Source organism: Crocodylus siamensis, chromosome 12 (assembly GCF_052110815.1).
Source record: "Crocodylus siamensis isolate JL-2025a chromosome 12, ASM5211081v1, whole genome shotgun sequence".
Lineage (NCBI taxonomy): Eukaryota > Metazoa > Chordata > Crocodylia > Crocodylidae > Crocodylus > Crocodylus siamensis.
The window spans coordinates 17,127,655-17,140,758 of NC_143406.1; the positions used below are offsets into that span (position 1 = coordinate 17,127,655).

The 13,104-nt window shown below is 52.3% G+C and overlaps 1 protein-coding gene across 3 annotated transcripts in view; it reads right to left on the bottom strand.

The window, feature by feature from the left end:
* GPR153 (G protein-coupled receptor 153) overlaps nt 1–13,104 on the bottom strand; it is a 41,592-nt gene that overhangs the window by 8,453 nt on the left and 20,035 nt on the right. For all 3 annotated transcript variants that reach the window (XM_090023728.1, XM_090023726.1, XM_090023727.1), the window contains exons 3-5: nt 11,008–11,437; nt 2,079–2,268; nt 1,098–1,282 (exon numbers count right to left, since the gene is read on the bottom strand). In XM_090023728.1, coding sequence (XP_089879854.1) covers nt 1,098–1,282; nt 2,079–2,268; nt 11,008–11,437 — 805 coding nt within the window. The remainder of the gene's footprint in view (nt 1–1,097; nt 1,283–2,078; nt 2,269–11,007; nt 11,438–13,104) is intronic.

The following is a 13,104-nucleotide window of genomic DNA, read 5'->3' on the forward strand; positions in this document are numbered from 1 at the left end:
TCAGCATGCTTAGTGCTATAATCAAGTATACTAAAGAAATGCAGACAGAGGCGGGGGAGGGGAGCTTTGCATCTTATGGCCAGGCAAAGAGCACAGCACAATAAGTCAACAGCAGCGAAGGTTACGGTAAGCCTTGCTCAGGTGCTGAGTGACGCAGCTGCTCTACCCAGGGCTTTAAATAGACCCAGATAGGAATTCATTTTTTACAGAACAGTTTTGTTCCCATCCCCTGCTTTCTTTGCACAATCTCCCAGCAACCCAGTCTGCTGCCATCTTTCCCCCACAATCTTGGGCATAGCAGGATGTGCAACAACTAGATTATTCCCAGCTGCCCTAGGACTCTGGCCATTGAAGCCAGCAGGTTCTCACTCCGATCCTTGTCTTCCTGGACCTGGATTGCCCTGCTGTGCAGCAGAAGGGAGCTGCTAGTGTGTTTTGCAGCACAACAGGTGGTAGGCACTGACTCCACGGGTACTCTGGAGCTCAACCACCCACAAAAAAAATTAGCGGGTGCTCAGGACTCATAAGCCACAGCCGTTTTGGTTTTACATGTTAAATCTCTGTGGCTGCTCACAGAAGTTAAAAAAAAAAATAAAAAAAAAATCAAAAAATGTTCTTTACCAGAAGAAGCAGTGTGTTACTTCAACCTGGCTCCCCAGCGTCTGTAAAGATGAGGCGCTTCAATGGGGCTTTTTGGCTCATTTAGCTAAAGCTGATTAAATCAGCTATTAGATAAAAAAAGCCAAGGAAGTCCCACTAAAACACCCAATCTTTACAAACATTTGGCGAGTCAGGTTAAAGTAATGTGCTGCCTCTACTGGGCACATGCAGGGCTCAGTCCCTCCCTCCCCCAAAATAGCACCCATCGGCAAAAACCAAAGTTGGCACCTGCCTATGCTGCAAGTGTCTACTCCCTGTCTGTACATGCTGGGACAGCAGTCTCACTGCACCAGAACTGCTGAGCTGTGGTCCTGCCTGTAGAAGAGCCTTCTCGCTAGGTGAGATACAAAGCTAATAAACAAATTCCCCTAGTGCTCTGACTTTAAGAAGCTCTGATGCATGCTGCTTGCTGGCCCCTATTGAGCCCTGTGCCATACCTGGAGATACTGCATTTTGTCTTCTTGCACTGACCGGGGAGGATAGACCTGGGGGATCCCCCGCTCCAGGGCCGAAAAGTCATACTTCACAATGTGGTCCAATGTCATGACATCCCCCCCGTAGCTGTAGTCGTAGGGCCTCTCGTACATCAGGTCTGCATGAATGGCACCATCCAGGCTGTTGTCTGGAGGGCATCAAAGTCCCAGTTAGTTTGTGGAAGAGGAGGGCATTGTGATGCCAAGGTGGGCAGAGGCCTGCCCACAAGTGTACTAAGGGTGCTGCTCCACATAGGCTTTTTCCCTGAGGATCCAGTGCTGCCGCTATAATCAAGCAACAGGGTAAAAATACACCCAGGGTAAAATTAGGAGCAATCTCCATCCCTGCTCTACATGCCATTCCTGGCAGTCAACATCCTAGTTCTTCCCCATTCCCTGGGAGCAGCCTGGGGTACAGGTTCCAGGGAATGAGCCCCAGGACTTCAGGGATGTGCTCACACTTCACAGCCGCCATGAAGGGAAGGGCATTTCAGAACATGTCTCCCCAGGCAGTAGGGCCAGAAATTCAGTTAGAGGCGCCCCCAGCACCCTGCCCCACCCCCAAGTTTCTGCCTTCACTTGCACTCCAGCCTGTTGCAGAAGGTAGGAGAATGCAATGTAGCCACGATCCACAGCAGGACAATGCCTGGAAAGGCTATTTGGGGGGAAACTGCTGGCATGCAACCCACCTGACCAGGTTTCCCTGTGGCTCCTGTTGCGCACAAAGACAGACTATGGAGCTCTTCCCCCCACCCCTGTCCCCCGCCCCCCCAACTGCATTTCCAAAAAGGTTTGTGAAATACTACACAGTGAGCCCTCAGTGCTCGGTTCCAGGGCACCAGCAACCCTGGCATGCTCTCACTGGTGGCAGGTGCAAGCACACTGCCCATGGGGCACCTGTGGCTTGCTGCCATATGACAGCACTGGAGAGCGGCTCAGCCTTACCTTCATCAACGTCGTCATTGGACATGATGGCTATGCACTTCTCCCAGACGGACTTGACATCTGCTCGGTAGCGGTCACAGGCCCAGAGGAAGAGGGGGAGGAGGATGGCCTGGACGATGGAGCACCAGATGACACACAGCACCATCCAGGCATACGCCATGTCGGACTTGAGGCTGGCGAAGCTCACCACCTGGGCACCAAATCCCAGTGCGTCAGGGCCTTGGAGCCAGGAGCAGCCCCACCCAGCAGGCCTGCTGCTTGCCTCAGGGGCTCTGCAGCACACCAAGCCCATGGTCAGGGTCCAGCCTGGTGCCCAATGGTTAGTGATGTGTTTGGCTCAGCTCTTTTCAAAGAGAGATCCTGTGTGGCTACAGGTCCCCCAAGCTGGTGGTGCACTGGAGAGGCTGGGGCAGGAGCCCCAAGTTTAGGGATCCCCACTGCCACGCAAGAGACTAGGTCACCTGCTCCTGGGCTTGCAGTGCTCTGAACATGACCCAAACAGTGTGCACTTGGGGGCATGGAGCCCCAGCACTATAGCTGGCCAGCCCTTCCCCTATATCCTTACTCTTCAGTGAGCAAGGATGGGCTGGGAACACTCAGGTTCCAGATGCATGTAAGCTGCTCTGAAGGCACTGCTGTGGGCTTGGGGGGGAAGCGGGGAGTAAGAAGGAGCAAGGGGTGTATTTAGAGCATCCAACTGCTGGACTGGAGAGGAGTCAGCCTTGGAGGAGGAGATAAATTAATGATGGAACAGTTTATCAGAAAGGAGAAGTGTGGGGTGAGTCAGGAAGGGTCCCAAGGGTGGCAGCTGGGCACCAGGATGCCTCTCCAAAGGAGGAGCAGCCTCAGAACTAGATGCTGACAGAGGCATGGATCATCGAGTTTGGATCTGTGTAGCAGGATCTGCAAGACCCTTCTCCCTGTCTGCCCAGGTGCTGGTTTCCCCACTTCTCCGACAGGGCATCACAAGTGGGATCCCGTCAGAAAACAATTTCTGATTTCAGGACTGTGAGCAATTTGGGGCAGGACCTGGCTTAGTAGTATATGTGCATAGTGCCTGGTGTGATGGTACACTGATCCTCACCAGGACAGCAGGTGTCCCTTCCCCACCTGGTGCAAAGGGGGAAGGAGCATCACCCTAGCACCTCTACCTCCTCCTTATAAAACTCACTCAGGACCATGTGGCCCAGCCTTGCTATCTGAAGCTGTATAACTCTTCCCCAGAGCAGCTGTGACACAGGGCTGCATCCCGCAGATGGTTGGAGGACAGTAATCTTGCTTCCATCAGCTGCAACCCTTGCAAACAAGCAATCACTACTTTTTCCTCTGTCCTGTCCTGTGGCCTTTAAAGTTCAGCTGTTTTCAGTTGCTCATTATTTAGGAGAGGTCCCTTCCCCTGCTTTCTCCAGAACTCCCCAATCCCTCTCAAGCTCCCTGACCTTCCCCCAGTTCTCCTGGCACAAGCCACAGCGCTATCCTTTAGCCTAGCTGGAAAAAGCAGGTTCAATGATGACTGGACTAAGCCTGTGCATCCAGGTGCCCAGAATCCACTGTGTAAAATAAGAATCCAAAGGATGGATTCTACAAGCCCATTTTTATTGGTGCTCACTACAACAGCTCAAGGGGGAATCAATGAAACCTATAGACATGCAACATCACTGCAATGGTGAACCCTAGTTCCTCAGGGAAGGCAAGGCCCAGCTGGGTTTGCAGAACCCTGTGCTGCTTGCTGCACTTGTGCAGAAGACCTTCTGAAAAGCACATAGAGCACCAAAGTGCTGGGATCAAGCACTGTCCCCTTCCCTAAAATAAGCATCCATACTTGCCCACCCATGTTTAGGTCCAGGACAGTCACTGCTGGGACAGGCAGTAGGTGCTCCCAATGAGAATAAGTGCTGCGTAGGCCTCCCTGAGGTCAAGCCCCAAACAAAGATTAGACAGCTCCCATGTCTTCCTCTGAACATCTCAAAGCACTTCTCCTCCCTGGGCCCCTCCACCTACTCCACATGCAGCTGGAGGCTGCACAACCACCTGACATTTGTGCCAGCTACCACCTCTGCCTCTTTCCTCTGAAACTAAACTAGCAGCCACCCCTAAGTGTTATCCCCACCACATGCACAGAAAAGCAAGTAAATGCATAGTTCCCCTCGGGACCATGGCAGGGGCCCAGTTTAATTATTTAAGACTCTGCAAGCCCAGAATCCCCAGAACAACCCCAAGAACTGTTCAGATTCTGGCTCCTGCTTCCATTTCCCCCTAAGAAACACTGGGAAGTTCCACTGGGGAAAGAAAAGGATATTCTCCAAGACACTAACAATTCCCTAAGACAGTGATAACACTGAAAACTGGGAAGAATGAAGGCAGGCAACCCCACGCTCCCCTGTCTAATAATGGGGGAGCTGTGCCACTATGCCCTGAGCTGGGAAAAAGCTGGAGGCCTGTGGTCAGAGAGGGGTGTACTCTCTAGGGCCAGGAGAAGAGGAATCCCACTTCTGCATCAGTCCCCCAGGCTGGTGAGTTGAAGCTTCTGCCTGTCCCTTTACAGGACCTCCTTCAGCATCCTTGGAGACTACTGGCTGTGGAGAGACTGGACTAGCATGCCTCTGTTGTAGGTCTCGGCACACCACAACTTGGGTCTTCATCCCGCAGGTCACTGGGTGCTTTACTTAGGGAAGGGCATCTCTACTCAGAAAGATGCTTGGGCACATGGTCAGGTCAAGCACATATTAAACACATTAAACACACGCTTCCCTGATTCAGGGCCTGGCAGAAACAGCTCCTCCAGACTCTACTCCCAGGGGTTTCTCTCACCTTTGATCCCAGGCTGTGGGTAGCAATGTCTGCTGCCAGGGTTAATTCAGTCCTAACACGTTAAAGAGAAGGGCCTGGTTCATTAAACAGAAACAATGCCCCCACAGGGGAGCTTTGCCCAGGGGGCTGGCCTGTTAGGTTGCCAGTCCCAGACAAGGGAAGCACAAACCACTCCATTATTAGTGTTTCTGAATCTGGGAAAGAAACACACACTTGAAATATGCAAACTGATTCCTATTAATCAAGCCCAACTGCAGTGCTTCCCTGCTTAATCAATGTTTCATTAACATAATGGTGTAAGTCAAATTCAAATTAACTTAATTTGATCTTTATAAATTGACTGCTTAATGTTGCTTGGCATGGAGCATCAGCATCACCACTGCTTGCAGACTGCTACTTCCAGTAATATGCTGAGTAAGAAGAGGCCAGAAATCAGTTTACACTGGGGAGAGGAGGTGTGGGTCACTTGCCAGAGGCAGCATTTGAATTTTCATGCTCTTTAAAATAAAAGAAAATAATTTAGTGTTTGTGAAAGGCACCGACTCAGCTGTGTCAGGTGCTGCCATCTACTTATACCGGGTATGTTTATACATGGGGCAGGCATGGTGCAGGAAACAGGCATGCAAACCACACACAAGTCGCTGACAAACCTCTGCCAGGGTCTGGGGGGGAAAGCCTGTGAGACACAGCTCTTTGTACAGCACTTGATGCCATGGGGCCCCAGCCTCGTAGACCACCAAGTGCCCCCCCATCATACATAATAATTGTGGCAAGAGCCACTGCTACCTGGGCAGCAACCTGCAACCACAAGCAGTCCAGGCAGCCTGAGCTGGTGCCTTGGAGAGAAAGGTTTGTTGCCCTCAAGTGGACCTGCTTCATTCTGCTGCTTGTCCTGCTTGCTGACAGTTTAGCTCCTCCTCACCCACTGGCTAGGCCCTGGGGTCTTGGAAGAGAACTCAGGCCCTTGTGTGGGATTAGGACACCCAATCTCATCAGTGGCACTTCAGTGCTGTCCCCATTTGTACACACTCACCAGACCTTGTCCCTGCACAGCAGAAGCACCTCACAACCAAGCAACTGATTGAACTCACAGCTTTCAGCATGCCAAAGGCCCTCAGTGCTAGAGACGTACTTTGCCTTTGAATCAGGGCTCATACAGCAAGTAGCAGCTGTGAGAGCTGCCTGTACACTGATCCATCCCATGAGTTTATCTTCCATGGATGTTGCACTTTGGCTATGGAAGATGTTCCTTAATGCTTTAAATTGATCATTCAGGCCTCCTTCCCTCAAAACTCCTGCCACCAGTATTCAGTGCAAGTTCCTTAACAAACTCATCTCTGACAGTGCTAACTCCTGAAAGGAAAACTTGAACCAAAGGGAGAAGCCCAAGGATGAGGAGTTGCATTTACAGCAGCCAGTCACCTGGGTATCACTCCCCTTGGCTGGCATGGGTAACTGGCCAAAATGAGCCCAATGCACCCACAGACAGAGACGACAGATGCCCTGCAGATGCCAGGGAAGCCTCCTGTCCTGAACCCCATACTGTAACACAGGCCAGACACATCTCTGGTAACCAGGCTGGCCTAAAGTAACCCAGGCTGGCCACACCCAGGCTCAGAACAGGATCGACACTAAACAGACTATCACACTAGGGGCCCAACATAACCATGAAAGAAGGGACCAGTCACCTGCCTGCAGGTAAGAGCTCCTGACAGCGGATGTCAGGAGAGAAGATGCTGCTAGGCCAGGGTCAGGGAGGCCCGAAGATCAACCTGAGGAGGGCAGGGCCAGCTGCCAGCAAGCTTTTAGTAGGCACCAAGGCTCTGGACCTCAACTTTTCCTGGGATTCTTTGTAGCCAGAAACAGTGTTAATGCACCCAATTCCCCATGACTTCCAGCACGCACTGCCAGTAGCTCCCCACCCTCCTCTCAACCAACACTGGACACATTGGCACTGTGCATCTTGGATGCCCCAATCACCTTCCTATGGTGGGACAGAGACAGCTCAGGAGCAGGGAGAGAAGTAGGACCTCAGCCCTTCCCCAATGGGGTCCCAGGTGGCCTCCACAAGCACCAGCCATGGAGGTGAAGCACAACAGCCAAGCGTGGCAAGGCCCCAGATGGGGTAACAGAACCCAGAGCAGCCTCACTTCTATGGGGCACAGAGCCACCTCCCTGCCCTCTCCAGGCGGCAACATTTCTAGGTAAGAGAACGGCAGAGGGAATTGGGCTGGCCCCCTCTGCCTGAGCTCAGGGGAGACTTTGGGAAAGCTGGGGGTGTCATGATGCAGCAGAAGGGCCAGCTGGGAGCAGATAACTGCATTTAGAATTAAGCAGTTCACTTTGCTGCAGAAAAAACAATCTGCCATGGGGTGGGGGGAACTGAATCCCAGGCCATGAGAAGCAACTCCCACCTGGCAGAAGGAACACGTGGTGCTGCCTCAGCAGGGCCATGGCATAGCAGGTCCTAGGCCAAGGACATGCACGTGCAGAGCCAGCCTCCACTTCCAGCAGACTCAGGTTCTCGGGGGCAAATGCAGTTGCAGCACCACCAGGCACTCTGACACCAGAGCGAGAGCTCTGGCAATCCTTCCCCATGGTCTGTCCCAAGGCACAGGGAGCTAAACCCAGGAGTCCTGTGTGGGATGCATCTCCATGAGGCTTGGGACCACAAATGAGGGAGACCAGCTCCAGTCAGCTGTGCAACTGCCAGTGCAAAACATCGCCTCGGCCACATACTTCTGCAATCCTCTTTTAATGAGCATAGAACATGGGTTAGTGGCAAGGCCCCCTGGTACAGAGCATGGCAAGCCATGCTCCCCAGGTACCGACAGCCCCTGGCCAATCCACTCCAGGCAGCGTTAGGCCCTATCCCTTCCCGTGGGGTTACATTATTTGCTATCCCCCTGCACCCCTGCCTCCCCCCACACTCCTGCAATATCCATCTCTGCTTGCCTTCCACTTGCTCCCTGCCTCCCTGGACCCACAGCCTACCCAGCACCAGTTCCTGGCCTGTCCCTGGCCAGCTGCAGCTTCTGCCTGGGGCCTGGTCAATAGGGTGCCTCCTCTGGAACGAGGATCCTGCCAGCAAGGAGCCCTGGATGTTGCTGACCCTCAGGCTCCTCCTGTTCCTGGCACTATATTTAGATGGTGCCACTGTGCAAGGGCATGGGAATGGGACCCGTAGAGCCCTGGGACTCTGAGCTGGGCAGACAGTGGGCAGCTCTGGCAGAAAGTGCATGTTCTTGGGCCACCACCCACTCCAGAGTGCAGAGCAGGCTGCCTGAGACACTTGGAAGCCCGCAGGCAGTTGCAGCCCCAGGGCTGGGTGTGCAAAGTGGGGACACCAGGCCACAAGCAGCTGGGGAGGAGGGAGGAAAGGGAAAGGACAGGTTAAGTAAAGTGACTAAGAGCACAATGTCAGGCAGTGGCAGAGGTAGGAGGAGCAGTTGGAGGAAAATGGAGCTTAGGTGCCCTTGGCATGGAGGCCACTTCTCAGCTTGCTTCCTCGGACACAAAAATGCAGGGATTTCCAGCATGGAAGGCTGAGAGCACATGGCAGAACAAGCCAGTCGCCCTCCACCAGGCCTTGCCTGCTCCTGCTGCCTATGGTTGTTTACAGTGTGATGAGAGCTTTGCAACAGAAACAGAGATGTCACATCCCACACACACACTCCTCTCCACGGCTATATTTAGCCCCCCCCAATTTATTTATTTATTAACGCTTAAGGCCAGCCATCCAGGCAGGAAGTCAGAATTCTTAGGAGCACAGGGGGATTTCACACGCACACAAACACGCCAGCTTTCTGAGCTGCGCTGCTCTGCACTCGCCAAGGGAACACTGTTGTCTGGGAGCCTTCCCAGTGCTAGTGCTGGGAGGTGTTGTTAGCAGGCTGCCTCTAGGCACAAACTGCTCCCTCCCAGCCCATAAAGGGCCACATCCCCAGGAGAAATGCAGTCATCCTACCCCACAGAGGCTGTTAGTTACTAAACTGCAACACTCAACAGCAGAAATTACCTGCTGGCAACATGCACAGGAATCAGGTATTCTGGGAAGGAAACATTATCCAGGCATCCTGCACCTTAGCCATGTTCCCTCTGCAGTTAACTACATGACTCGCCTCCTCTTCTGGCTTGGTCAGTGTCAGAGCCCCACCTCACCCCTGCCATCTGTTCTTTGCAAGGGTCCTGCCCGCACCATAGCCCCGACCCCTGCAGGAAGAGGCATCGGAGGTACAGAGACCCCCTCCATTACCACTCCTTTCTCTCTTCTGGGCTCCTCAGCAGTCATTCACAACATGCCCAGACTTCTCTTTATCCCTCAGTTTTCATTAGGAATGCAGGCTTATGTGATAAGGACACTTCAAAGGCATAATTATTTAGCAGTTAATCAGCATTAAACTATCTCTGCCACCATGTATTAGCCTTTAAATTAGAGAAATACTTTGAACCTGGGTTTGGGGGGGGAGGGGCAGAGCAGGGGTATTGCATGAAGAGTCATGCAACACCCCCGTCCCCCACACAAGGTCCCACCCACCCCTCTGGATTGCCACTGATCACAGCAGACTATGCTTGATGCTTGCTGCTGACTTCTATCCTATGCAGCCCAGCTGAGCCTCCCTGTAATGTATCCCTGGAAATTCTGAATCACAGAACGCAGGGAAAGTGCCTGAGTTCAAGGCTCCCATCTCACAGCCTCCCCCGCCCCCTCCACTGCTGTGCTCAGCTGTTCCCTTCATTTCACTTCCCTCTCCCACACATTTCCGAGACCTACTTGGCACAGCTGGGTTGAAGCAGGCGGAGGGAGAGAGCTGGGGTGGTAATGCAGTGCCTGCATCCCTTCATGGGACCCAAGCATGAAAGCGAAGGTCAGGAGCCAGGTGCAGGCCCCAGCCTAGGGGTCATGGACAAAGCTGAGGGTGGCACAGGAAGCCCAGCTGTCTGCCCTGTGCCATTGCCCAAGATTTTCAGCCTAATCTCTGAATTCCCACATGTGGAAGAAGAACCCAAGCAGGAACCAGGAAATTTAGTGAGGCCCTCCCCTCAAACACAGTCTTCTCCAAATTCCTATGTTTTGGACATGAAGTTGTCCCTCTTCACTATGCAAAGCAGGTAGGGGTCAGGTCTCACAAGCTGCAGATCACACGGGATTGACTAGACACCAGGACCAAGGCCCTAGCTGTGCCTCTGTCAGTGCCTAGCACAGGGGTGGGGTTCCCATAGCTTGGGGGAGCTCACAGCAAGCACCAATGTAGCTCAATGAAGCACAATCCCAGAGAGGCCATTAATAGCCACCTGCACACAGGTGGGATGAGAACACCTTCCTGGGCTTGTATGCTTTGCCCTGGCTCCAGCCCTTCCCAGAACAGCTAGGGGATGCTCGTGCAGTCTCCACTGTTTAGGAGGAGGCAGGAGGGGCTTCTCATCATTTAGCTCCTGTCCTACGTGATTCTCTTTAGAGACACTGGAAGAAAACCCCAGTTGGCTCAATTACATTCTATCTTGCAAGATGCCTGTAGCCCTTGGGACCCAAGGCCTACTTCCCCCAGCAGGGCAGCAGCCCAGCCCAGCAAGGAGGAGAAGCCCTGATGACAGGTGTAGACAGACAAGTCACGGCCAGCCCAGAAACACCCCTCTTCAGAACCTTAACGGCGCTGCCCCAGACCACTAGGAGCCGGAGTGGTGTTTTGTCCTCAGATGCAATGGGAAGAACTCAGCACAAACTATCAGGGAGAGTAAGAGTGCCACCCTGCTGGAAAGTGTGGATCGCATCATGGACCTAAACCAAAACTACAAATCAGTTGCCAACAGCAGATTTAACAACCAGAAGTTTCACCTTAGATTCTCATAAGCGCATTCAAATCTCTCATGGTCACAGCCAGCTAAAGAGCTTTAGAGACAGGCTCTGAACCCCAGTGACACCAGCAGGACATAGCCACCTGTACGCTCGACAATCTGTCCCCATGTGCCCAAGCACCAAGTCCACCTGGCCGCTGCTGCTGGTCCTTGGGATCAATCCCGCTAGAAATGATGTTCTTGGACTGCATAAACCATAGCACCCACCCCACACTCCTGTAGGTGACCCAGAACTACCCCCTACCCCTCCATAGGCACTCACCAGGATGGGGAAGCCCATCAGGAAGTCATACATGAACACAATCCCTGTGATAAGGTAGGTGATCTGCAGAGAAGTCTTGAGGGGCTCAGAGCCATCGATGGATGAGCGTCGCTTGCCCTGTGCATCTTCCACCACGATGGTGGGTACGTTGAACTTGTTCTTGTCCACATTATGCCCCATCTGGATGGAGAAGGTCTGGAAGAGGGTGATGCCCATGCAGACAACACCCATCACCATGCTGCCACTGATGAGGAGGAGGAAGCACACGCCAAAGCCTAGACCAATCTCTGTGACGATGAACCGGCAGTCCCTGGCGTAGAAGCGCTCGGTGGTGTCGTGCCATCCCACAGCCGGCAGTGTGGAGAGGATGAAGGATACCATCCAGATCCCCATCACAGTGTGAACGGCTTGTTTCTTGGTATTGCTTAACCTGCAAGGGAGGGGGGAAAGGAGGACAGACTCCCCTTGACACATGCAAGCTGCAAGGCATAGCCCAAGGGCATGGTGTCACAGGCACTGTCAGCCACGTTGCAGAGCCATGTCCCAGCCAGACCAAAGCATCTGCAGATATGGCGTGAAGACAGCAAGCAGCTACTCCACTGAGAGCAGCATTCAGGGGGCAGAGAAATGGCCAGACAAAGACTGGCTCCTGGAGACCTGCAAAAAGGACGGGGAGATGGGGATCGAGATGTACATTGCGGGGACACGTGGGCTGTCTGCCTTCCCTAGCCCTCTCTAAGTACATGCCCCACACAGTCAAGCTGTGCTACCCTCCAGTTCCTAACTGGTACAAGCCTGCATGCCACCCACCCCCACTTCCTGGGCTAGGATCTCAGCACTGACAACCAGGTCCTTGGCAGTTCCCAGCTTGTCTGTGCGACTCCCACATCCCCAGATGCCAGTAAAGCAACACTTCCGTCTGCAGCTAATAAAGTACGTGGCACCACACAAAGGGCCTGTACCCTTTCTGCTGGTTTCCAGGGCCTAGTGGTTTGAAAGAAGACTGAACCTTGCCATCTAGGTGGTTGGAGCAATCGGCAAAGCCTGGCGTTAAGCTAGGAAGGTTTTGTGAGGTCCTTGTAGATTTGGAAATTCTGTCCTATCTTAAAACATAACACTTTGTTTCCTATTTTACAAAGATCAGTAGGAGCAGCATATCAGCCATCTGCCCATTACAGGAAGCTTCACGTGAATGTACAAACAACATCCGTCTCAGCACAGAACCACTAACCCAATGTCATGCAGGTCACCTGAAAGGCAAAGGATAGTGCTGACTGGCCTATTCAATGCAATGAACTGGAGGGCGACACAGCCAGCATCTCACCAAGCTGAGTATGGCAAGGAGTTTCAAGCAGGCCAAGGCTTGGGCTGGTGTGATTGATGGGTTTCCAAATTTGGGAGCTTTCTAAAGAGTTTCTCCAGGGCGGAAGCTCTGCATACAAACCCAGGCAAAAGTGTCTCTTTTTCTCCTGTTTGCCTGTCAGCTATTTCTCAGTCTATTTATAAAGAATTGATCCTGCAGCATCTGAATCCATATAAATGGTTAAGGAGAGAAAAACTAATGAAAGGCATTTGGTTAAAAGGAGATAAAAAAAAGAATTCCAAGAACAGCTCCAGGTGTGTGTGTGCGCAGGCAGAGAGCACAAGACAGGAAGTGTACGTCCTTTTTATGTAAACCCCTCCCCATTTAGGAGATGTTTTTGGAAGGCAAACGTGCCAAAGACTGATGCAACAGTTTGTATGTTTTGTGACCGGCACCACACTCTTTTTGGAGATGGGGTTTTCTTCTTACCCCTGGAAAGCAAGCATGGCAGGTGCTTCCTGATGGACTGGCTGGCAACAACCCTCGCAGGAAAAAAATTCTGCAATACAGATCACTTTGAAAGGGAATATATTTAAATGATAGATAACGTGATAAAAGGGAATTAGATCCACAAACATCAGCGAAGGCAGGAGCTTGTACTGAGTGTTTGTGTTTCTGCAGTATTTCAGATGCTCAAAGAATAAAGTTGTAAGGCTAATTCATTGATCAAATGGATTTAATAGTCTTCCATCAAAAGCAGGTCTGAAAGTGTGCTGTATGTGGCATTATGATGG